This window comes from Echiichthys vipera, assembly GCF_963691815.1.
Source record: "Echiichthys vipera genome assembly, chromosome: 4".
NCBI lineage: Eukaryota > Metazoa > Chordata > Actinopteri > Perciformes > Trachinidae > Echiichthys > Echiichthys vipera.
Window position 1 is genome coordinate 12,608,510 of NC_139829.1, and position 26,901 is coordinate 12,635,410.

The 26,901-nt window shown below is 37.6% G+C and overlaps 3 protein-coding genes across 3 annotated transcripts; 2 read left to right on the forward strand and 1 right to left on the reverse strand.

The window, feature by feature from the left end:
- Positions 1-3,128: 3,128 nt before the first annotated feature.
- On the reverse strand, positions 3,129-4,428 carry LOC310945920 (uncharacterized protein; the record flags this gene model as incomplete). Its single annotated transcript, XM_083912181.1, has 2 exons — positions 4,208-4,428; positions 3,129-4,075 (listed from the first exon to the last, which is right to left on the reverse strand). The coding sequence occupies exons 1-2, from the start codon at positions 4,377-4,379 to the stop codon at positions 3,129-3,131; spliced, it is 1,119 nt and encodes a 372-aa protein (XP_083768307.1). The 5' UTR covers positions 4,380-4,428.
- Positions 4,429-5,343: 915 nt separating this feature from the next.
- LOC310945924 (uncharacterized protein) lies at positions 5,344-14,435 on the forward strand. Its single transcript, XM_083912185.1, has 4 exons — positions 5,344-5,531; positions 7,212-8,563; positions 12,101-12,257; positions 13,104-14,435. The coding sequence occupies exons 1-4, from the start codon at positions 5,360-5,362 to the stop codon at positions 14,024-14,026; spliced, it is 2,604 nt and encodes an 867-aa protein (XP_083768311.1). The 5' UTR covers positions 5,344-5,359; the 3' UTR covers positions 14,027-14,435.
- Positions 14,436-17,426: 2,991 nt separating this feature from the next.
- Positions 17,427-22,780, forward strand: LOC310945769 (uncharacterized protein). Its single transcript, XM_083911976.1, has 2 exons — positions 17,427-17,626; positions 19,512-22,780. The coding sequence occupies exons 1-2, from the start codon at positions 17,455-17,457 to the stop codon at positions 21,644-21,646; spliced, it is 2,307 nt and encodes a 768-aa protein (XP_083768102.1). The 5' UTR covers positions 17,427-17,454; the 3' UTR covers positions 21,647-22,780.
- The last annotated feature ends 4,121 nt before the right edge of the window (positions 22,781-26,901 follow it).

Genomic DNA, 26,901 nt, shown 5'->3' on the forward strand with positions numbered 1-26,901 from the left:
TGAATACAGAGCTGCTGCTGGTCAGAGAGAACCTCCTCCTCCTCCTTACAGACAAGTTGATGTGGGAGCTCTGGAGGGACAGAGAGCAAAATGAAACGATACTACTGTGATGATTAAGAGGAACATGTAGACATGTAAGCGGATAAGTACCAGCATGAACAATTTTTTAAAAATCCAGTGTTACACACCTGTCCTGTGTAACGTTATTCCAGGTTTCCAAACGATATCCAACAGCCTGCTCTGACGGTTGATCTCTTCTTCGTTCTCGATGATAGTTTTATCAAAAACTCGGAATATTTCTTCAGCAGCCGCAGTTAGTGGCTCGTTGATAAACTCTCTCAAATATTCAGCTGGAGACATTGTTGTTCATTTATAAGTTAAACCTGTTGTCTGGGCTTCGACTACTACTTCTTCCACTGGTGTTCGTGTTATTTACTTCCGCCGGGTGTGTCACACTCGTTAAGTTCCGACAGTGTTCTTCTTCCTTGCATTTTTTTTGCGGCTTGCAATACAAACTGTAAGGTGCATACCGCCACCTACTGAGCAGGAGTATGTAGGACAGGATCTAGTTGTCTATAGTTTTACATTGAATTATCTTATATAATAAAATAATAAAACAAAACAGAAAAAACGCTATACATATTCATCCTCTTTATCGTATAGAACAAATCAGTGTTACCTAAAAACTCCCTCTCTGTGTCTCCCACACCTTGTCACCCTTAGTTCCCGGTACCCCTGCCAAAATCCACTCGCGTCTTGCCTCTCTCCCCCTGTCTTTCAACCTTGTCCTTTCTTCAGTATATTTACTTGCATGATTACATGTTCAGCGTTTTGTTTTCTTATATACTGTACACAAATCTGAATTAACATTTACCCAATAGAAATAAGGTTTTATGTAATCCAGTGTGATCAAATCTTAATCTTGATAAAGCTACCTCATCTCTTCTACTTCTTCCCATAATGCTCTTTGCTCTGTGTTTTGTATTCTATAATAAGTTCTGCCCTTACTGTCCTCGTGCCACTTCTTCTGCCAAAATTCAGATATTTTCTTTGTGATTAGTGCTTTACCTTCACCTTTTCCAAAGGGAATACCAGTGATATACCTTGTACTTAATGCTTTTTGCCAATTTATCTGCACATTCATTGCCTTTTATCCACACGAGCAGGTACCCAGCAGAACTTTTCCTCCTCTTATTTCTTTCTTGACTTCCTCCTCAGACATTCTTAACGGCACATTTGTAATTACCCCTCTCAGTTTAGCCACTATTCCAGGGATATGAGATGTGTGTTTATATTGAGAACTATTTCTGGTTGCTGCTTGATTCATGAAAGAAATAAGTACTCTGCGATTGTTAAGAAATTTGGCAAATCGCATCTTTCCAATTTATTTTTCAATATTTCAATAAATTCAAACAGGATCGAAGCTCCCTGTCTCTTTCCCAAAGAAAATTATTACTTTCCGCTCTTTCACTTATATTTCATGTATATAATTCAATGCCATATGTTTAGTTTTGCTTGTGTTCATGTTTATATTTATGTAGGCACTGTTAAATCAAGTCAAATTCCTTGCAATGAAAATTGTCTGGCAATAAACCTGATTCTGATTCTGATTCTGATTCTGATTCTTTGTCATTCTCTTTGTCATGTTGCGCTTTATCTTCCTGATATGATCTTAATTTTTTAATGGCGCCTTCTACTTGACCACTTCGATCTGACCAATATTCGCTTCTATCTTTCATATCCTGTCTTTTCCTTCTTCGGTTTAATGCAACACACCAAAATATCTTTGTCATCCCATCCCTCTGAACTTTCACCCATCAAACACTCACAGTTCAGTGGATTTCAATCTACGCACACGCCTCCAAACAGTTCAGTCCACCTTCTCCTTCAACACCTCACTTCCTCCTCCATGGATAGCCACTGACTTTAGTTTGGTCTCCCAAGTTCCGACAGTGGAAGTGAGATTTTTTTTTTCCACCTTTCACCTCATTGCTGAATTAATTCAAAATGCTTCTGTTTAAAATCAACAGCTACATCTACCTCGCTTCATTCTTCAAGGAAAGTGTGTATTATTTTATAATTTAAAAAAATCGACATTCACAGATTAGTTTTTGTTACTTTGCAGAGTTCTTGTTTACAAATTGTCACTGTGTAATTCATGGCGTGATCAAAATGTTAGTTAAGTGAAAGCATGGAGGCATTATAAGCACTAATGATTTAAACCACAAGATGCCTTTTGACAAATTAACATTTATGACATTTATTCAGACAACAGTCATCCACATCCAAATATATAGAAAAAAATATTCCAAATAAACAGAAACATGTGTTTGATTTTTAGACATGCTCAACATATTTTGCTCAAACAAACATACTGTAAAATTGGTATAACAAATACGCACCTATTGCACAACCATATTGCTTTTTTAAACACTAAAATCTGTCTTACTTTTCTTCTGTCCCCAGTCAGGAAGCCGAAGTAGGAAAAGCTGACACTGAACTACTGTACGTTATTTTTTCGAGTTCTCTTTTATTTAAATGCTCTGAATTAATTTGAGTTCCTTCTGAAAAAGTTATCAACGTAGTGTGTGTCTAGAGCTTTTATTGTGAAAGGTAAGAACTGAAGAAGTGCAGCTATTTGTGCTGCCTTTATCGAAATTGAAGCAGTGAATGGATTTCCGTCTGATCCATGGATATATGAGGTCTAGAAGCAACACGTCTGTGTTGTTCTCTTATAATCCTCAAATGTAAACAACACAATGTGATTGGTTGATGTAAAATGTACATGGTGTAAACCTTGTGAGTAATGCAGTAGTATTTAGGGGAAAAACAAGGTTAGTTCAACAAAACTCTATGCCATTACTGATGTACTGCTTTAATGAGATATTGTATGTATTACATTTAAAAATGCAGCGTCTGCAAAAGTTTTTTTTCATAGTGAACATGTCCCCACAGGAGTTTCAGTTCTATGGTTTCCCTTGTGTACACTGACCCTCAGGTGTTTTTACACTGTGCTGCAATTATGTGGCTCTTCACTTTTAAATGTTATCATTAAATATTAAACATAGTATTGTTCTGATCATCAGCCACAATAAATTCAGTCTCCCATGTATTTTGGAACTAAAAGGCTACGTGGCTGGATGTGATTTTCTTCTATGCCTTGCCAATTGAGACACATCAAAGTATCTTTTCCCGCAGGTGTTGCAAAGGTACGGCATCTCACCAGTGTGAGCCCTTCTCATGTGGACCAGTAGGCTACTATTACGCGCAAAACCTTTCCCACATGTTTCGCAAGAATATGGCTTCTCGCCCGTGTGGATCCTCATGTGGACCACCAAATCATGGTTACGTCTGATTTTTTTCCCACAAGTTTTGCATGAATATGGCTTCTCACCTGTGTGCGTTGTAACATGTGTTTTATATTCTGATAGCCGAGCGAATCTTTTACCACAGAAGTGGCAGGAATGTATTTTCCCACCTGTGTGGACTCTCAGGTGTGTACGCATAGGGGACTTATACTTGAAAACAATCCCACATATGTCACATTGGAAAAGCGCTTTACCTGTGTGAGCATTACGGTGAATCTTAAACAAGTTAAGCTTATCTAAATTGTTAGTGTGACTCTGAAGTCTCTCCTGTAATTTTGACTCTGGGTTTCTCATTGGTCCCGAGTCTCCACACTGGCCTCCTTTCTTATCTCGGCTCTCAGCTTCCCGAGAGTTGTGAGCGAGCAGCTGGTGGTGAATGTGTGCTTCTGATACAACAGAGCCTATAACTGGTATGTTGACTGCAGACTCCTTATTCGATGCACTTAGAGGTGTATCAGGCTTCAAGTTCAGAGTCGGATCTTCACTGTGGTCACTTCCGTCATAAGTAGGAGTCAACATGAAGTAATCAGTCTCCTGCTTCAGTTCAAGCTGCTCTCCCTCCTGACTGGTGCAGAGTTCCTCCTGTTCCTCTTTAATCTGTGGAGGCTCTGGGTCCTCTTGGTCCAGACTGGAGTTCCTCTCCTGAATACGGAGCAGATGGTCTGAGAGAACCTCCTCCTCCTTACAGGCATGTTGCCACGGGAGATCTGGAGGGACAAAGGACAATGATACTACTGTTCTGGTGTAGAATAAAATGCAGATATGCAAGTAAATTTCCGCCAGTGAACATTTTTAAACAACTGGGATTTATATTGTTCAAATCATTTCGTTGAACCCACCTATCCTGTGTACATTTATTTCCGGTTTCAAAACGATATCCAACAGTTTGCGCTGACGGTTGATCTCTTCTTCATACTCGATGATCGTTTTATTAAAAACTCCGAATATTTCTTCCGCAGCAGCAGTTAGTCGCTTGTTCACGAACTCTCTCAGATATTCAACTGAAGACATAGTTGTTTAATTATAAATGTAAAAATTATCTACGCAACGACTCCCAGAAAATTCCATACAAAGAGCTAACTCCGCGACTGTTGCCTGTACTGTTTACTTCCGCTGGATGTCACACTGTTAAGTTCCGACAGCGGCAGAGATGTTTTTTTACGTCCTGACTGCATCAAGTCCAGTTCATTGAGTATTTTTCGTTCAGATTTCCTAGGGAGGCGAAAAACTATATATTTTCGGAATCGTTACAACGAAAAAGAATCTCTCCATTTTCTTTCCAAATCAATGTTTTAAAAAGGCCAGTTTTCAACACTTCATCATGTACAAGATTGCAGGCGTTTACTTTAGGTGGCTAAACGTACTCTTTATGTATTCAGAATTTCACATAAACAATCACATTTATCTAACAAATGGTGGCTTGCCTTGCAGTAGACCGATCCCAGCTGACATTTATTTAAATTATAATTACTTTATTTTAAATATTTAATTATGTTTTAAGCATTGGATTTTCACACGAAAGTATACAGATACAGACAAGAACAGGACAGGAAAACATATATACAATTCAATTTAGAAACATTCAAGACAAATATGAAAGGCTTTCCAACTGTTTTCAATGCTTTACTATTTTACGTCCATGTATTGTTTGTATATGATGTTCAAATTCTATTTTTAATTGTTGTTGTTTCTTTTTAGTTAATTCGAATTTTTAAATGAAGAATTTTCAGGTTGAACGTATTTTCTTTTGTTTTTACAATCAAATGAATTATTTTTGTTAAAAAATACAACATGTCTTTGTTCTAAAATATATTTGAACCCGCCTTATTAAGCACAGACACTCTCGCACTTCCGCTGTCGGAACACAACAGTGTGACACATCCAGCGGAAGTAAACAACACAAGCGCTAGTAGCGTTAGCTTAATGCACTTATTGGATGGCGAAATTGTAGCCGCAGCGCAGATAATTATTTAATTTCTCACAAAGCAACTATGTCTCCAGTTGAATATTTGAGAGAGTTTATCAACGAGCGACTAACTGCTGCTGCTGAAGAAATATTGATAGTTTTTGAAAAAACTATCATCGAGTACGAAGAAGAGATCAACCGCCAGAGCAAACTGTTGGATATCGTTTTGAAACCTGAAATAAAGTTACACAGGACAGGTCTGTACAACTTAATATTAGAATAACACAAAACAGACATGTACTAGTACGGTATGTCTGCAGTCTGACCTCAACCATCACAGTAGTATCGTTTCCTTTAAAAAAAAAAAAAAAGCTTTATTGAAGTTTATACAATTTTACAAGTTGTGCACACACAACAAAACATACAGTATATGTTATATAATGAAACCATGTGCAATTAGTGCAAAGTCAGTAATAAAGTGCGTTCAGTGCGAATAAAGCCCATGGTGTTCTTCTAAAGTGCTGTGTCACAATTCCAAAGTTCCCTGGAAGGAGCTGTTTTTTGTCTAGAGTTTGCGAGCAGCTGTTTGCTTACAGTGTCACTGTCCATTACAGTCTGTTGGAACATCATGACACATCTGGTCTTCGGCAGTTTCCATGCAGAAGATGCAGATGATCAGCTGCATCAGTTCTTTGTGTTTCGCTGTGGGACTGTTTTTCAGGACACAGTACATGACAGATTTATAAGATAGATCGAAGTAAACACTGTACACTTTTAGTTTGTCCCAGACTTCCTTTGCTCTGTAGCAGTCCATTAAAACATTCTGTTGTGTCTCATCATCGTAGCAGTGGATCATTGGACATTTGTTTGTTTTGATGTAACAACTCCAAGACACAACAGCTCTGACAGCAAGTCTGTTGACAGATAAGAGCCAGCGGACGTCTCTGATGCTTTCTGAGAAGTTTTTATTTTTTAACATTTTCAAAAACTCTCAGCCTTCATTATCAGTTATGTGTTTATATTTAATGTACCCACCATATCTGTAATCGTTGATTCTTTTTTTTTAAAGATCATTTTACTCTGGAGGCTGGTCCAGTCTATTTGAAGGTGTTGGTGTTCACGGATGAAATCACCATAAATGAGTTTGTACTCTGGAGCTTGTCGAGCTCCCCCTCTCCTTTTTCTCCACAGGGGGAGATCATCGACCCAGAGAGCATTTCTGGAGATGGCAGCAGAGACATTTTTAACAAAAGCAAAACACGCAATCTTGATCCCATCTCCACTGCCCCTAACCCCCGTATGCTTTACTTTTTAAACAGGAGTTCTCTTTTGGTCACTTCTCTAGATGTTCCCCAGACTAAGTTCACACACTGTTTGTTTAGTTTCATTATCATTGTGTTCAATGGAGGAAAGATGTTGGCTAGGAACAGGAGTTTGGACAGTATGAAGGTTTTAACGATGTTAACTCTTGATTTATATTTTTTTTTACAGATGGTCAAACCCGAGATTTTAATCTCATCGTTTTCCTTTAATGTTAATATTTCTCCTGCTACTTTTCAATCCGATCCAAACTCCTATTTTATTATGGTTTAATTTAACTTGTGAAGCAAGTACATACAGGTTTAAATGATTAATTAACACATCCATCTCCAGTTGATTTTGTACAACTACACTAACATTGTCGGCAAAGGCCGTTGTAGTGACTTTAGGAGCATGCCCGACACGTGTACCAGATATAAGGCTGTCAGAGTTTATAGTTTTAATGAGAGGGCTGATGGCCAAAACATATAAAGCAGCGCTCAGAGGGCAGCCCTGCTTCACACCTCGCTCTACTTTAAAAGGCTCAGTTAAAACATAATTTACATTAACACACACATTAGATTTAACATACAGACACTTGACTAAAAGTAGAAGTATCTTTTCCTTTGTCTCTCCAGAGCTCCCACATCAACTTGTCTGTAAGGAGGAGGAGGTTCTCTCTGACCAGCATCAGCTCTGTATTCAGGAGAGGAACTCCAGTCTGGACCAAGAGGACCCAGAGCCTCCACAGATTAAAGAGGAACAGGAGGAACTCTGCACCAGTAAGGAGCGAGAGCAGCTTAAACTGAAGCAGGAGACTGATGACTTTATGTTGACTCCTACTTATGAAGAAAGTGACCACAGTGAACCAGAACCAAACAATGTCTATCAGCTTCTCTTTCACAACTCTCATGAAGCTGAGAGCCAAGACCACAAAGGAGGAGAGCATGGAGACTCCACATCAACTAGAATTGCAGAGCCAGAGCCAAAGAGAATATTCCACAAAAGCGATATTCACAGCATTAATATAAACGACACTAACTTGTCAGGGATTGATCATAATACTCCCACAGGAAAACAGTCTTTCAAATGTGACACATGTGGTAAAGATTTTAGGTATAAATCACTATTTTATAGACACCTCAGAGTCCACACAGATGAGAAGCCATATTCTTGCGATACATGTGGGAAAGATTTCAAACTTGGCAGTGCCTTGACAATCCACATGAGAATGCACACAGGTGAGAAGCCGCACCTTTGCAAGACCTGCGATAAAAGATTTTGTGCCATGCCGGCTTTGAAAAGGCATATGACAATCCACACAGGTGAGAAGCCCTTTACTTGCGAAACATGTGGGAAAAATTTCCGCCTTGGCAGTGTCTTGAAAGTGCACATGAGAACCCACAGTGGTGAGAAGCCGTACCTTTGTAAAGCCTGTGGGATGAGATTCTCCGACGTTTCAACATTGATAAAGCACATGGCAATCCACACAGGTGAGAAGCCGTATACGTGTAAAACATGTGGGAAAGGTCTGAGACGGAACAATGACTTGAGAGCCCACATGAGAACCCACACAGGTGAAAAGCCGTATCTCTGTAAGACCTGTGGGAAAAGATTATGTGACATTAAAGCGTTGAAAAGGCATATGAGAATCCACACAGGTGAGAAGCCATATTCTTGCAAAGCTTGTGGGAAAGATTTCAGACGTAAGGATGAATTGACGGTCCACATGAGAACCCACACAGGTGAGAAGCCATATACTTGTAAAACATGTGGAAAAGATTTCAAATCGAACAGTTATTTGTTAGCCCACATGAGAATCCACACAGGTGAGAAGCCATATTCTTGCAAAACGTGTGGAAAAGGTTTTGTACGTAATGGCTGCATGTTGGTCCACGTGAGAAGAGTCCACACTGGTGAGAAGCCATACCTTTGCAAGACCTGCGGGACAAGATTCTTTGGAGTTTTTGAATTGAAAAGGCATATAAGAGTGCATACAAAAATGTCATTTTCCATGTGAACCCACAGAAATGAGGAGCCATGTGAATGCAACATTTGCGGTGAAAGTTCTTTATCAAATCACATTCTTGATAAAACACCTGAGGACCACTGTACACAGGGGAAACCAACGAGTTGAAGCTATTGTGGAGATGTGTACACCAACTGAAGGAAACAAAAATGAGTTGCAATATCTCAGTGCAAAGGTTCCCCTCATATTCTGTTTGCAAACAGTATTTCTTTCAAACATTCATAGTCATCCAAATCAAGGAAGAATGTTAATTTCAGTGAGTGCACAGTAGTTTTAGTTTAAAGTTGAAGACTTAAGATTCATGTGCCTCAGGTAGTATTTGATGGCCTGGTATAAAGCCTCCTAGACATTTGCAAGAAGTCGGATTTTACATTTTAGAAGGACTAGGGTCACTGTTTCATATTCATCTGGAATAAATTCTGTAAATGTGAACGTGCCTTTTTGCTATTTTTAAACACACACTTGTATTTTTAGCAAAATTCTTGCCTGAAAAATTATTAATAAAGTGTCAAATAATTTGCTTAATATCCCAGAATTGAAATAACCCCAAAAAATGAAACTTGGGTGTAAGTATTACTGTAGAAGCATTAAGTTGTTAATGGTTTGTTAAAACATCCTGACTTGCTGTTTATGCAAATAAAGATTGACAAAATGTCTTTTTTGCTCTGTAAATATATCATAATTAGTCTATGCTTTATGTTCTGAATGATTTATTAACATTTGCTGTCTTTCATGACTGCATTAGATTTAATTTACCAACAACAATGAAAGGTAATAATAAAGCATATAGATGCATCAATTTGTACTTCACTCACTGTATTTAACCACAGTGTATGTATTTGAGACACACAATAACATATGATACTTTGACTGTTCATATCAAGGATTTTTTTTTCCAAATACAGGCAAATCCAAGATAAGATGCTGTGGGACTAAACATGTTTTCTTTTAATTTAAACTGGCCAAAATACCAAGTGTTTCACGAATATTAGGGTAAACATAATCGATATGTAAATAAGATGTATTGGCCAATTATGTTTGCACGTACAAGGAATGTGATTTGCACCACATGGCCAACTGTATATAGAGAATGTTGGCCTAATGTTTCTGTGAGTTGTAAGAGAGGTTCATTTCTGAGACTGATAGTCATTTGTAAAGAAAATGTCATGAGTTGAAAGTGGAAAGAAAAGCTCCTGTGCTTCCACTGTCGGATCTTAACAGTGTGACACATCCAGCGGAAGTAAACAGCACAAGTACTAGTAGCGTTAGCTCCATACCTTCTTTTTTTTATGGCCATGCTCCATACCCGCACCGAATAAGCTGGCAGAACATATTGTAGTTTTAGGGCAGGTCATTATTTTACTTGTAATCAAACAACGTCTTCAGCTGAATATTTGAGACATTTTGTCTTATTGTTACTTCATGTGGATGTTTGGCCATCACTGTGCAGAGGGATGTTTGTGTTGGACACTAGACTATTACGTACAAACATTATTTTGTGACATCTCAAATAGTTCAGACTATCATTAAAGCAACATCATATGAGAAGGAGTGCTGTTGTACGGAATAGCGTGACAGTCGTGGTTATATTCAGTACAACAGTACAGACTTGAGTGCTATGTTGCTTATATACAACAGTTTTACAAGCACCAGTTATTTGTTAACAGTAATAAGCAACAACAACCCTGCAGACTAGCTTGCTTGGCTATTTTGTGCAGGCCTACACTTTACTACAGCCCAGCTATTTTTCACCATGTACATTTATCTGAGTCTTTCCATTCATTGTGCAACAACCAGTGAAATAAGAATATTAACAGACACTTTGTTGGCATGTGTGATTCTGACACCTGGAGGCACAGAAGTACCCAGGCTTCTATCCTTCTTCCCCTTGTCCTCTTCTGACCATCATTAATAATTTAACTCATACATACAAGAGGAACTGGAAGAAGTCTGCACCAACAGTTTGTACTGGGGCCTTATAGTTGATTCCTATTTATGAGGAAAGTGACCACATTAAAGATCAGACTGTTCACAGATCCTGGTCAAACTCAGAATGCAGATAAGAAAAAAACAAACATTTTATATCATTTTTCATTTTGGGACAGGCAAGAAGCATTACATTTGTGGGAAAAGATTAAAAATTAGCTCAGACTTGAAATTGTACATGAAGATATCCACACAGGCAAGAACTCTTACAACTGCAAGTAATGCAAAGTGTCGCCTCATCTGTCTCAAGGCATCTCCAAGTGCTTACAGAGGAGAAACCTTATGAATGTCAGTTGTGCGGGAAAATATTTACCGTTGAAAGTCCACTTTAGAATCCATATGGGTTGAAATAAATATAAATATGAGAATTTTGAAGGACCTTTCACCACCTGGCCAAACCTGAAGAAGCACATGGCTCTACATCCTAATGTTGGAGATAGACACTGTATGAAGAATGTTACTAAAAACCACATTAAAATGGTTCCTTTATTATCTTATCATCACTGGCTTAATAAAATGAACATGTTCTAAAATCTGCACAGGTTGTTTCCTTGTTCTATTAGTATTTATTTAGAGATGAATAAACCCTGAGTATCCTTAAAAATCTGTACCGTACTATATCTTGAAATACAGAGGCACACAATCAATCAACAATTAAGTGCATAAATGTCTTATCCTAACCAGTTATATATAATTTATAGAGATTCTTGTTATTTGTTCTCTGTAGTCAGTGGTGGAAAGTAACTAAGTACATTTACTCAACTACTGTACTTAAGAACAATTCTGAGGTACTTGTTCTACTTTATACATCTACTCCGCTACATTTCAGAGCAAATATTGCACTTTTTACATTACATTTATTTTGCAACTGTAGTTAGTAGTTACTAGTTAGTCTACAGATTAGGATTATTACATAACATAACACGTTGTTATAGATTAAGATACATAGAAGTAAATAAAGTTTAAAAAAAACAGCCCCACCTTTACCAGCTGCAACATTAAAGTGATATCTACATTAATCCATCAATTATTATGATTTACTATCCTGAAATTGGTCATTCTGCATAATGACTACTTCTACTTTTTGTACATTTTGATGGAAATACTTTTGCACTTTTACTTAAGTAACATTTTGGAATGCAGGACCTACTTGCAACAGAGTATTTCTACACTGTGGTATAACTAATACTACTACTACTACTAATACTACTACTACTACTACTACTACTACTACTACTACTACTAAGTAAGTAGGTAAGTAAAAGCTGTGAGTACTTCTTCCACCACTGTGTGTAGCTGGCAAACTACTTTTCCAGTAAACATTTGCCACTTACTGCAACAGAAAGCGTTCCCTTTAAATCGGAGTAACATCAAATTGAGTCCGGCGGAAGTGGGAGTAGTGTTGCTGCAGCTAGCTGGATGTGTTGGTTGTGCTTTTAAGCGAATACATATCTAATGATCCCGCACGGTATCTTATGTCTAAGTGAATCACTTAAAATGTCTTCTGCCCAGTGTTTGAGAGAGTTTGTCAACGAGCGACTAACTGCTGCTGCGGAGGAAATATTCGGAGTTTTTGAAAAAACTATCATCGAGTACGAGGAAGAACTCGACCGTCAGCGCAAACTGCTCGATATCGTTTTGAAACCAGCTATAAAACTACAGAAGAAAAGTTTGTAATGTTACACTTTCCTTTGCTAACTGATCGCACTGAGGCGCTGTTTATTTTCTTATTCAGTTGCTCATAATGATCGGTCTTCTTAAACGATTAGTTTCTGCATGTTTTCTTTAAGTAGGCCTAATTTTAATGGATATTACTAAAACAATAAATAACATTTAATAATGGACAAAATAAAGTCCACGTGCTCAATTACTGTAGGACTACTTATACTTTACTTAAGGAGCCTATTTCCATTTTTGAACATTTCAAACATTTGATGGATTGATTGGTTGATTGAAATGTTTGTTTAATCAAAACAATAAACAAAATAAATAAATAATTCAAATAATAATAATAATAATAATAAAGCAAACTTATTGTACCATTGCAGGCAGATTAAAAAATAAAACATAAAAATAGAAAAACAAATACAAAATAATTTAAACAAAAAATCAATTTCACATATTCAAAACCTTCTACTTGGTATTCCACTACATTTATTTAACAGCCACATTGACTTAGTATCCTGCTGATACACATTTTGCATGCATGACATATGATAAACTCATTAAAATGCTGCTTATGCATGAATGCATATATTTTTGTCATCCAATAACAGTTTAACACTCATGCATTTCTGCATGATTATTTTTGACACTTTAGGTACAGTTTGCCTGTAATATTTCACTATTTTTCTTTGACATTAACATGACCTGTAACAGAGTATATGGTGGTATTGCTATGTTTACGTTATGTAGAGGATCTGAATAGTTTTTCCACCACTGGAGGATTCATAGCTTTACATAGGTGTGTCTTTAATCTAACCACTAAGAGTGCTTCTCTTGTCCTTACCTTCAGATATCTCACACATATCTGTCTGTAATGAGGAGGTTCTCTCTGACCAGCAGCTCTGTATTCAAAAGAGGGACTCCAGTCTGGACCAAGAGGACCCAGGGCCACCACAGATTGGAGAGGAACAGGAGGAACTGCTTTTGGATCCACTGCCACTGACCAACATCTCAGCTATAGTGATAAAATCAGAATCTGACAGCGAGGGCTCAGGTGTATCAGAACCAAATGGTGACCACCACCTTTCTAACATAAAAACTAAAAGCGAAGACCATGCAAGAGGAAACCAAGAGAATGCAAGTGTTGATCAGAAACCAGAGAACAAACATTTCAAATGTCGCTTTTGCACTGAGGAGTTTCATGATTTCTTGAAGTTAAAAATCCACATAAGGACCCATACTAGGGAGAAGCGATTCAAATGTGACATTTGTCAGAAAGGGTTCACCCAGAAGGCTCTGGTGAGCAAACACATGGTGACCCACACAGGGGTTAAACCCTTCAGATGCAGAGTTTGTGGAAAGGATTTCAGCTGTCAGTCAAACCGCGTCACCCACATGAAAACTCACACAGGTGAGAAGCCCCACAGTTGCGGCACCTGCGGGAAAGGTTTCTGCCGCGGCGCAGACCTGAGGAGGCACAACCGAACTCACACAGGGGAGAAACCGTACAGCTGCATACACTGTGGGAAAGAGTTTTCTCACCATTCATCTCTCACAAATCACGTCCGAGTGCATACAGGGGAGAAGCCTTATAAATGTATTTGGTGTGGGAAAGGGTTTGCTGTCGGCACAACGCTGAAGATACACACCCGAGTCCATACGGGGGAAAAGCCGTATAAATGCAACATTTGTGGGAGGAGCTTTGCTCATAATACAGGACTGAGATTACACAGGAGGATCCATGCACGGGAGAAACAACAGAGCTCAAATTAGTTTTGAGAAGGTTCAAAATACATACAAAGTAAGAGATTATGAGATTTTTTTTTTCAACTCAAACGTGTGCCATATTGGAAGCGTTACACAAAAGGTTTTTACCTCCGAAGTAGTAAGATTCAATATTTGTAAGACTCGTTTGTTAGTGTTTAGTTATGTATAGCACACATTGAACAATGCTAGACATCTAATTCTCCCAAATTGTGGATAAATTAAGTACTTCTATTCTATTCCATATTCTATGTTCCCCGGGTCCTATGTTCCCCGCTTTGAAGGGTCCCATGTTCACCGCGTTTCCCAAAAAAGTCCTATGTTCCCCGGTCTGTTATTTTTTCCCACAATCATAGCCGAATTCTACGGCAAATAGGTAGATGTAGACCCTAACCCCACGCCCTAACCCCGACCGTAATCCCTAACACAAAATGCTGAATTAAATCAGCGAAGGTTTATGCGACATGGGAACATAGGACCCGGGGACCATAGGGATGCCCCCCTCGAGGGCTTATTCAGACATTAGACTGACGTGTAAAATTACCATAAGATACTTAATGAGGGCTGTCTTTGGCGTTTGGCTCTGTTTAAACGGGGCTATATTACCTTAATGACGCTGCTGCAGAAATGTCACATCAAAAATAACTTCCATGGCTAAAATAGTTAATCCAAAAATTGCCTGAAAAATACATTTTCTTTTACTTTCCCCTCCTATCGATATGAATTGAATACATTTAGTATGTGACTGTTGGTCAGACAAAACAAGCATGTATACGATCTTAACCTCAACTGCATTATTTTACTGTATTTATCAGTTGTTGAGAGGTGTTTAGGTCTACAGTATCTTTGGATTTTTTTCAAACAAAAGCAATTCATGTAACGGAGTGAGTTCTTCTGCTTTGAGGAGCACAAGGCTTATATCATACATCTCTTCTTACCTGCACTTACCTCTGCAGTCTCTATTAGTCTGGTGCCTTTTGTTTATTTCATTTTTCTACTGTTGCATTACTTGTTATATTCTACTTGTGTGGATATTTTCCTACAGGATCAGATTACTTTTGAGTAACTGTCCAGATGTTATTAGAATATCATCTTACATTAAACATGCTACCAGTCTGTCCATTGCTTGATCTCATACATGAGATGCATGGATGTATGACGGGATCCCCAGCAATAATACATAATCTTTTTCTGACTATGACTAAGAAACCCACTACAGTTACTGAACTGTGGAAAAGACTGAAGAAGAATGGACCAAGATCAAACCAGAGCAGTGTGAGAAACTAGTGATGTCCTGTGGGCACAGATGTGCTGAAGTCATTCAAAGCAAGGACCTCTAGTCTTCCTATTCATTTTTGAATACTATAGCCTTAAGAAAACATTGTTTAAATCTTCTCTTCTGACACAATGGTTACTGTTCTCTAATTTTGCCCTCAGTTAAAACATGCTAGTACAGCAGTGGTTCAGCCACAGCTGATATTCTATCAAATTCTGAACAGTAAAAAAAAATTGTATTTCAGAATAAATCAAGTATTCATAACTTGTTCTCTGATTTTCATCTCCAGTGTATACATTACAGCTGGCTAATCTAATAAGGGCATAAAACAATGAAGAAATAATGCCTTGAGAGCAACATTATAGGCTACGGCAGAAGAAAATGTTCTGGAAATGTTGTGATCACATGAGTCAGAAACAATCCTACACAGCCAGCACTGGGAATTTATTGAGTAGTATACAACTAATAAAAGTGTAGCCTCATTGCTTCAGCAACAGTGAAGAAATATTGGGTTTAAACAGACTAGGGGAAAAAATAAATGTTGATTTAGAATTAAAATGTCAGCGTTATGAATGAGGCTTCAAACTACTCGCTACAGCCCTATCCTGTTGAAACATTTAAGCAAAGATGGAATGAAGTTATTGCTATTATGTAATAGCGTCTGGGAAGATGGAAGAATACAAGCAAACCTGGGAAAGATACTTTAATGTATAGACCATTTTTTGACATCACACAGCGATTAATGATGAAGCCGCAGTATATTGTTCTGGTAATTGTGTTCTCATAGATTTAAGGCCAATGTGAGGATTTCGAATGAATACAATTTTGTACATTTTGCACAATTACAAAGCATCAAATAGGACATTCAGAAGTTTTGAACCTGACCATATCCAAATATGATCAGTACGTTTTTGTAGAGGTGTCACAATAACCAACACTGAGTGACATGTTTTAATCCCTCTCCCCTTCAACAAACTATATTTTGTCTGTGTGCTTGGTCAATTAATTGTTTAGAAGATTCCCAACATTATTTGGTAATGACTTGATTGTTTTTTAGCATTCTGTTGTTCCAGCCTCTCTAATGTGAATATTTGCTGCTTGTGTCTGTCATAGTGTTATCATTTCATACAAAACAGTTGAAAATATCTCCTGTGTTTGATATATTTCACTTTTTTGCTTACATTTTACAGACAAAATGATTTAATGAAATAAACCAATTTAGTGTAACATATTACGAAAACAATATGTTGGTTGCTACTCTATTTACATGCCTTCAGGAGCTAATGGTTAAAAAGCTACTTTGACAAATGGGCCAAGGTCCAATATGATTTATTTTCTTGATTTTATATAACATAATCAGTGTGGAGTTTACAAATGAAATTTCGGCTTTACAACACAGAGTTTTTGTGTGAGTAATTCATCTGTATGAATCTGAAATTGTTGTGTCCTTAAAGGTGTATAAGAAAATGTTAATAAACAAATCATCATGCATTCATTTGTCTGATCATTTTACGTTTTTTCTCACAGATTCAGATTACAAGATAATATACAGTATATCAAAAGGTTTAAACCACCTAGCAGTATAAAGTGATTCAAATGAGCTCCACCTTTAGCAGCTGCAACATTAAAACGATGAACACATTATCGCACCAATAATTATTGCACCAATAATACATATTATTCTTAAATGGGCCATTCTGCACAATGACTTACTTTTGGTACTTTCAGTTTATATTGATATTAATAGCCTACATTTGAATGCAGGATTTTTCTTGTAACAGTATTTATACTCTGTGGTATTATTACTTCTTCTAGGCCTACTTAACTAAAATAAATCTGAATATTTTCTCCACCATTGACTGTAACTATACTCAATAATTAGACTATGTTATACATATAATAAAAATCAGGTAATTTAATTTAATTTAACAGTCTATTTTTAACTGTTTGTTTATTTAAAAAAAAGAGATACATTGTTTATACCGTTTTAACTCTGTAACCTGCACACTCCGGGACAGTATGTGGCAGTATGACCCGTTAAGAGATTGTTTATATTCTCACGCGGAAGTAAACAGAAAACTGACAGCGCACGTTCAGTGAGCCCGAAGAGTTTGACGAAGTTTTTAGCGAAGTAAAAAAGTATCTAAATTTGAATTCAAACATGTCTTCAGCCCAAAGTGTGAGACGGTTCGTCTGTGATCGACTCACCGCTGCAGCTCAAGAGATACTGGGAATCTTTGAAAGGAAAATAGAAGATTACGAGGCAGAAATCGGTCGTCAACGCAGACTGTTGGATGTCATTTTGACACCTGAGATAAAGTTGCAACGGACAGGTTGGACAACTATTTCACACTAACACTAATCAGGCTATTCACATTTGTTTTGTGTATGTGGAGCATCAACTGTACCTGACAGACAGGCGGACCGGGTTGACAGGTGTTGTGCTGTGACAGGTTATTATTGGGTGTGGCACGTCACTATGATATCTATCCGACGTGTGTTCAAATTGGACACTTTAATGTGATTATTTTAACAAAATTCTCTCTTAATACACGTTACCCATTTGAAACCCCAGTACATGCGGAAATCACTTTTGTACTTAAGTCATAACGGGTCACCCACAGGGGGCAATAATGACACTAAACACATCCTAAACGTTTTCATACCCGCCGTTGCAATGTGGGACAACTTTCTTTGAACAAGCAATGCTGGATAGTTACTAAATACATTTCCCTTTTTCTTATTGTTAAAGTGTGTGCACTGGTGCATGTGTATATAATTAATATCCTGTTTATCTATTTGTTTTAATGCTGCAAACTAGATTGTTCCAACAGAACATGCAATGACAATATCTATCTATCTATCTACCTATCTATCTATCTATCTATCTATCTATCTATCTATCTATCTATCTATCTATCTATCTATCTATCTATCTATCTAACTATCTATCTATCTATCTATCTATCTATCTATCCATCTATCTATCGATCTAACGATCTAACTATCTATCTATCTATCTATCTATCTATCTATCTATCTATCTATCTAACTATGTAACTATCTATCTATCTATCTATCTATCTATCTATCTATCTATCTATCTATCTATCTAACTATCTATCTATCTATCTATCTATCTATCTATCTATCTATCTATCTATCTATCTATCTATCTATCTATCTATCTATCTATCTATCCACTCAAGTAGCCTATATTTAAATTCATTTTTGAGGTAGTTATACCCTTGAGTATTTATTCATGCTACCTAAGGTATACTTTTACTCCAATACAATTTAGATGCCATATTGAAGGATATTACTCCATTACTTTAAGGGAAGACACCAACTAGGTATCAACATGTGAGCTAATTTGCAGTCATTTCCAGAACAGAGAGCTGAACATTGAATAAAGCCAGGTTCAATTATTTCATTTTTGTTGGAATATTAGAGTCAAAGGGTTTTACTGAGGGGATTTTTTTCATAGGCCTATCTATTTTTTATCACAGAAAATACTGTAAACAGCCATTAAAAGTGCTGTTGGAGCTATTTGTTCAATTGTTAGTATTTACAGTAGTGCTGTTTAGTACTCTGTTTAGTGTGAAGTTAGTTTTGATTATTCTGAATTCATTTATTTGATTTAGGATTCGATTTTTATTGGTATTCTAGTTTTTTATTTGTTTAGTTTAGGTGTTTCTTCTTTATTATTTGTGTTTTGTTTCACTTGGGCACGTTATGGAGCACCTAAAATTTTAAAGTTAGGCTATTGGTAAGGGACCAGTAGGCACCTGGGTGGGCTAATGAGCAGGAGAGGCACATTAATTTTTCTTTATTGTTTTGTTTCCTCGCTTTTTGGTTAAATAAACCAACTTTTGTTGAAACTGAACATTTTGTTTGGACATTGTTTTACCCATCCTCGTAGACCATGGCCCTTTGATTTGAAACTTTTCTTTGTTTGCCAAACAGCTACTACAAGTGCCAAAAAGCGTTTATTAGAATAAAAATGTTCTATAAATCGGACTATGAATGATATGCCTTTGAAAAAAACCCTTTGTAAAAGCCTTCAGAATATTGCACTGGACTGTTCAGTGTTTGTAATTGCTACTGAAGTGGAGACTTCTCCCGCTGAGTGAGAAAAGTGTAATTTTAAGATAAAGGCCTTTAAACCTTTAAGCCTTTAATTTCATCATTGTCCAATTCCTCTATCCTTCCCTTCAGAGATTCCAGTGACATCTGTCCATAAGGTGAAGGAGGAGGATTTCGCAAATCAGGAGCATCACTGCAACAAGGGGAGGAGCTCCAGTCTGGTCCAACCAAATCCTCCACACATTAAAGAGGAGCAAGGGGAAATATGCATCAGTCAGCAGCAGCAGCAACAGACCGAAGCCTCTAAATTGACTCAGACCGCTGAGGGAAGTGTTCACAGTGACCAATGTCAGTCTTACCAAAATGAGAGTGCATTGAATAAAGATCCTCCATCCAGTAAATCAAACGAAGATATCTCATCTGGATCTGAGAGAGAAAGTTCTGCAGTATCAGCAGTAAGCACTGACCCCCAGCTCCTCTCTCACAACTCATGTGTGACAGCTGAGAGCCAAGATCACATAACTTGTAACCATGGAAGTGCAACACCAACTGGACCTGCTGAGTCAACACCAAATAACAAAAGCAGCAATGGGAACGCAACATCAGCTACAAGAACTGAGGCAGCATCAAATAAGGGATGTACCGATGAGAACACATCATCAACCAGTAGTATAGAGCAAACACCAAATAAGGAGCATAACAATGAGAACCCAAAGATAAGTGGAAATAGTGAGCCAACGCTAACTGAGGAACACCATGAGAACCCAACATCAGTCAGAAGTACTAAGAAAACAGCAGAAAAGATTGGTGATGGGAACGCAAAATCAAATGGGGGTTCTGAACCAACACCAAATAAGAAATGTAACAATGAGAAGACAACATTTGACCCAACAGCAAATACGAAACCCAATCATGGGGAAGTAACAGCGACTTTGAGTACTAAACCAGTACCAAAGAAGAAACACAGTGGCGTAAAAACAACTGGAGGTATAGAGCCAACACCAAATGAGAAATGCAATGATGACCACCCAACGTCAAAAGATCATGGTGAACCAACATCAAACAAGAAAAGCAAAGATGGGAGACCGACCTCAGCTAGAAGGGCTGAGCCACCACCAAATAAGAGATCTAACAAAGAGAAGACGAAATCTGATCCAACAGCAAAGAGGAAGTCCAGTGATGGAAAAGCAATGCCTTCTTCAAGTACTAAACCAGCACCAAATAAACGCAATGATGGGAAAACAACTTCTACTGGAAGTATTCAGCCAAAACCAAATAAGAAACGTGATGATCGGCACGTAACATCAAGCAACGAGTTAACACCAAATAAGGAACCTGATGATGAAAACACAAAGTCTATACCACGTAAGAGACAAAAGGACGGGATAACAACATCGACGACAAGTACTGACCCAACACCAAATAAGAGACGCAAGGATGAGAAGACAACATCAACCAAAAGTACAGCACGAACACAAAGTGAGAGAAGTAACAATAAGAGCACAACATCAAATCGAAGCACTGACCCACCACCAAATAAGAAACGTGGAAACACATCGGGCGTCGGGAATGAGGATGACCCTTACAAGTGTGACAGGTGTGGTAAAGTGATGAGTAATTTCAAAAACTACAAATTTCACATGAAATCCCACACTGTTGATAAGACTTTCAAATGCGACACTTGTGGAAAAATGTTTAGGGAGAGTTGGGATTTGAATAAACATGTAATAATCCACTCTGTCGAGAAGCCTTTCAAATGCAAGGTCTGCGGAAACGGATTCAACCGGCGTTATAATCTCGACCTGCATGCTCGGGTTCACACTGGGGAAAAGCCGTACAAATGCGACACCTGTGATAAATGCTTCAGCTCATGTATAAATATGAAGAAGCACATGAGGATTCACACGGGTGAGAAGCCTTACACCTGTAGCGACTGCGGCAAGGAGTTCGCCGATTCTTCATCTTTCAAAAATCACCTGCGGGTGCATTCGGGAGAGAAGCCCTTTAAGTGTTCTGTGTGCAAGAATAAATTTGCTACCAGGACGACTTTGAAAAGGCACTCCAGGATACACACAGGGGAAAAGCCATACAAGTGCAATGTGTGTGACAAGGACTTTGGTCATAGTTCAGACCTGAAAGCACACATGCGGACACATACTGGGGAGACGCCTTATAACTGCAGTACTTGTGGAGAAAAGTTCTCCACCTGGTTAAAACTCAACAAACACAAGCGTGTACACGCAAGTGATGCAAAAAGCACTGCTTAAAAACATTCCATGCGTTCTTCTTCTTCTTCCATGTCAAACTCTGGCACTTAAATTAACCAAAATGCAACACAGTTGCAGTTGGGTCAAGGATTCTGGTGTGGCTTATAATGTAGCGTCGCCAGTCAGACATTAAGAACGTGCTACAGATGTCTGGCAAGCTCACTTCTTGCCAACTCTACACCCTGATATTTTTTTATTAATTTTATGTAATCTTCAATTTATCAGATTTCACACAGCTCTCTCAAGCTTTACCACACCTCCTGGTTTCATCAGATGTTGCAGGTTCATCCAGTTATTCTTATGTCTAAATAGAACTAATACAAATACGACTTATTTTTTCATGTACCGTAGTAAGTCTGTGGGGTTCCTCTTAAATTTTCTTAGTTTTACCTTCTTCATGGTCTTGATAGTAAATACATAATGCCTTGTTTTTACTGCTGGAATAGAGTTTAGTGTATAAGCCAGCTTGAATCGGACTTTGGTGAGGGTTTGTTGCTCTAGGTACCAGTGACGATCACTCCAGGGAGTTTGGTTAGAGTGTTAGATCTATGGGTGCAGAACGCTGCGAGAAGTGCAATAATTTTATCGACAACTGTGACATAAACAGTAGAATTTCACTGTTTTTGTTATAAAGTAATCTACCTGAAATTTTATCTTGCATTTATTTGACTGTACAATGCAGTTGTCTGCTGGATGAAGTTGCATTGAGTTACAGCAAAGGTAGATCCAGCTTTTACTTTTTTGCTGGGCAACTCTTTTTTTAAATGTCTCATTGAAATCAGTGAGTGGGCTGGCAATGCTGGCAGTGATAATAACCTTCTGAACATGGCCTTATCCGTGGCCTTTGGTCTCATGATGGTGAAAATTAATACTTATGTTACGACAGTAACTAAGGAAGGCTTCAGTTTAAGCAAATGCAAGTCGTTGTTGACTTGTTTTGTTGCTTTAAAATAGAAAAAACAGGGTAATTTGCCTGCTTCTTAGATCTGTTGCCTATTTCCAAAGGAAGATATTTGTTGAATAAAGACTTTCATGCATCTGTAAATATTTAACACTGAAGTTTAGATTGTAATGATGAAACCAGAAGCTCTACATGGACCACAAAATCCGAGCAGTTCGTAAGAGCTCAATATCAGTTTTGGGCCCAGAAGTTTTGTGACAGTTGTTTAAATACACAGAAATGGTTTATAGTCAATTTATCATTGTTTTAATTTGAGTACATATAATTGATTGCACTGGACAAATGAGGGGAAACAATCCTAAAGCCTTAATACTTTGATTTGCTTATAAAGTGAAGCATACTTCTCTAATCTACAGTATAGCACACTTGTTCTGTATAACACTGTATACATGAATGCATTGTGAATGTTTTATTTCATATATTTTTATTAAATTTGTATTTTAATACTAGCCTTTATCCTTCAATGATGTGGTTGTAATGCTGGTGCACATTTTGGCTACCAGCGTGGATAGATGAAAACCTGCCCTCTTTCGCTTTTGCAACGGCTACCTGATGAATTGCTGGATAAAGATGCAGGATTAGCAGGAAAAGAAACTGGGGTTAAGTTAGTTTTAATTTTGATATTGGACAGATATTCACTCGGGTTCATAGACTGTATGCTCGGGTCCTAGCCGCCACTTTACTAGGTTTGCCCAGTGCAACACGGTATCACACCGTCAGAATGGCTGGAAACTGATTTAGGCACCGTCATTAAATTGCATACAAAATAATTTCAGTTTTTGCAATAGCTTCCATGTCATGCGGTGGTCATGTGACCATTATGTTTTCAAGCCCCTCCCATTTCCCATTGGCCATGAAGGAGGGGACCTGATTGTACAGTGGTAAAAAAAATATTTTTTAGCATGTAAACGGAAATATTCTGGCTGTCAACTTAATCAACTGTTGTGCAAAAAGCAAATTGATTCAGGTAGAAAAATGTATGTCATACATGTTGATGAACTACTAACATATAAAACAATGTGATGATGCTAGCTGAAGATTAGCCATAATTGCTAAGAGAGGTTGTTTTTTCTAAAATGGTGGTGGTGGGGTAAAGTGAGACAAATGCTGTCTCACTTTACCCCACCATTAGGCACAATTTAAGTTAGTCTTGAACACATTTTTATGTAATATAACATTAGTTTTATGCAATATTACATTATGATGTATTTCAAGATAAAGATGCAGCATTAGCAGGAAAGGAAGCGTGTCAGTTTTTGACACACTTCAACAACAGCTTGTCTGAGCTACAGCCAAATAAGTTAAACCCTAATACACTGAAAATGTCTGCAGTTGAGAGTTTGAGAGGGTTAATCAACGAGTGACTAAATGCTTCTGCGGAGGAAATATTAGGAGTTTGTGAGCCTGAGCGGAGTATTGTACAAAGAAGAGATCGACCGTCAACTCAGACTGCTGGATATCCTTTTGAAGCCTGAGATAAGGCTACAGAGGACAGGTCATTTTGTTACTTTTACATTATTCTAACACGTATTAGCTGTATAAAACAAAAAGGGCCTAAATACAATATTAGACTACATGCATTTATTTTTAACCTTTACCTGGACGCTGGCTTGCCAGATAATTTTAATTCATGTTTTACAAAGCCATTAAAACATAATGCATTCAACTCACAAGAAGACTTGAAGGCTGGGTGCCGGTTCTTTAATGTGCATGAAAGAGCAGGAAATGTCATAAAGACGCTGAAGAAGAGGGCCTTGAAAAGTTACATGCTGAGTGCTGTCCTAGTCTGCATTTTAATTATAAAGCTGTTTAAAATGCTGCACTAACTTTAATTGTCAATTAAACAAGTTCAAATAACCAGTGGTGAAAGAAGCAGCCTACTGCTCTGTAAAAAAAAAAAGAACATGAAATAAAAGTCATCTATGTAGTCTACTAGTTGGACAGAATGGTTCCTTTCAGAGAGTTAGATTATGTCCAGCCCTGAATTTGCTCGTATTAATGCAATTTAGACAGTGTCTCAAATATAGTGTGGTGGTTACATCAGTGACACCTACTACAGACCAGTGGCACCAAAAAGTGAATCCAGTGACAGATTGATGTTTGTCACCATGTGTCACAAATTGGGGGGATTTTGTCTTTAAATGTGTTGCACATACATTTGAGAAGAAGACATAATTCTTTATTAGTCTCAAAGCGGGGACATTTGCAGTATTATTGCATCAGGGGGAAGGACAATAAGAGGCATCAGTAAAAAAAAACACATTTATCATCATTTTTGGGGAAATGGATAAATAAATTCTGAGACAGAGCCATTGTTGGACCCAGGGTCAGCTGCTGTCTTTAGCATAACTGGGTTAACACTGTGATCAACAGGCTATACAACAAATACCTCAGTAGCTGTTACAAAAAAACCCACTTATGGTCCCATTCTGCCACCATGTGGTCCCTTTATATACTTGCACCATTGAATTTGCCTCTCATAAATCCAACCCTAACGTCCCTGTCGTGAGAGGTGGAAACAGGTAAAGCTGACCAATAGGGCAATGGTAAAACTTCATGGGCCAATCACCCGTGTAGTGGATTAAAATTATTAAAGGAACATTGATGAAGAAAAAGAAGCCACACAACCTAGCAGAGGAAGACTCTTCAAGCCTAAAAGCTAAAGAGACAATGAAGACGCATACTGAAAATCACATGGAGAGGGTGCGTCGGAATCTTCTCTCTCCTAGGCAACCTACCTACCATTGAATTTCAATATTTTTTGAGTAGATGTGATATTGTTGTGGCTGTTTTCATTAGTTTTGGTGGTAATGGTGTTTGTTTGGCGTCTGTATTCCGCTGTATTTGTATAACACTTTCATGCGGCTGATGTATTTGTCTGTACCTACCTTAAATGAGAGTGGTATTATATATTACCATTATATATTATATATATTTACATATTCCTTTTGTTTCTCCGCTGTTTTGAATCTGTTACATAAACATTCATTGTTAACCATACATCTAACGAAATTAGGTATGTTTTCATTGTGTTTTTGTATTTGTTCACTACTACCTATGTATACACACACATACACACACACACACACACACACACACACACACACACACACACACACACACACACACACACACACACACACACCTTATCTCTCTTCATCTTTCCTTCTCTTCTCTGTTATAGAACAGTATATACACAGACAATCAAAGGCATGCTTCTTGCAAAATATAGAGCAGAGGTTGCTGTCAGATACAAAAGTATATATGCATTTACAGTGTATAGTTGTAGTTTCATGGGGTATACAACGTGATAAACATTGATAAAAGATATTTGAAATGGAAGAGAATTGCACAAACTGTCCCTATCTGTCCGTCAGACCACCCACATATGTCTTTCTACAGTATATTTATCAGTCTGTGCTGCAGTGGTTAATCAGTTTTGTGGTTCCAGAGCTTCAGTGGCTCCACTTTGGACCATTAGCAGCTCGTAGGTGGGTTCATAAATCATCTAGATTGTGTTTGCACAGCTGGTAGCAGCCCTCCACTCTCCTAACCTCAACCTCCGCCACTGTATCAATTTCAAACAGGCAAATATTTGTAATCATGTTGGATGACTTGTGTAACTTTGTTAATGTGATTGATGGAATAAGTGTGAGTAGGCCTTTGGGCCACATTATAAAGAAACAATGTAATATAGTATAATATGGTATGAATAAACACATACACTATCTTTTACATGGGTGTAGGCTATTTAACAGTGGTGAAATCCTCATATATATTTTCTGAAGTAAAACTATGTATTAACAAATCATTAAAATAAAAGTACTTGTTAGGCAGAATGGTTCCATTCAGCGAGTTATTTATTATATATATTATTAGAATATTATTAGGCTACTGATGCTTTAACACATAGCCTATAAGCAGTATTTTAATATTACGGCTTGTGGAGGTGGAGCACATTTGAACTTCATACTGTTGAATGTTTAGAGCACAGTATCATATTTAGTAAATTGATCATTATGTTTTTTTTTAATAAATAAATAAAACATTTGAATAAATATTTGTTTCTAAAAATATTAACGTAAGCTTTCATATAGTGTACAATGAATTCACTCCTACACAATATGTAGAAAATATAAATACTTAAAATTGTACTACAGTATTTGAGTAGCCTAAACTACTACTACTAATTACTTTAAACCACTGGTATTTAGGTATTGTACCCTGTTTTATCTTTTACTCTGCCTTATAGGCTAGGCTTACATTGGATTTAAATTCTAACTGATTTACTGAG

What these genes read in the sequence shown, in the direction of transcription:
- LOC310945924 (XM_083912185.1), top strand. Translation starts at nt 5,360, where the DNA reads ATGTCTCCAGTTGAATATTTGAGAGAGTTTATCAACGAGCGACTAACT. An exon ending in AATAAAGTTACACAGGACAG is followed by an intron (nt 5,532 to 7,211) that starts GTCTGTACAACT and finishes TTGTCTCTCCAG; the next exon opens with AGCTCCCACATCAACTTGTC. An exon ending in TATAAAACTACAGAAGAAAA is followed by an intron (nt 12,258 to 13,103) that starts GTTTGTAATGTT and finishes CCTTACCTTCAG; the next exon opens with ATATCTCACACATATCTGTC.
- LOC310945769 (XM_083911976.1), top strand. Translation starts at nt 17,455, where the DNA reads ATGTCTTCAGCCCAAAGTGTGAGACGGTTCGTCTGTGATCGACTCACC. An exon ending in GATAAAGTTGCAACGGACAG is followed by an intron (nt 17,627 to 19,511) that starts GTTGGACAACTA and finishes CCTTCCCTTCAG; the next exon opens with AGATTCCAGTGACATCTGTC.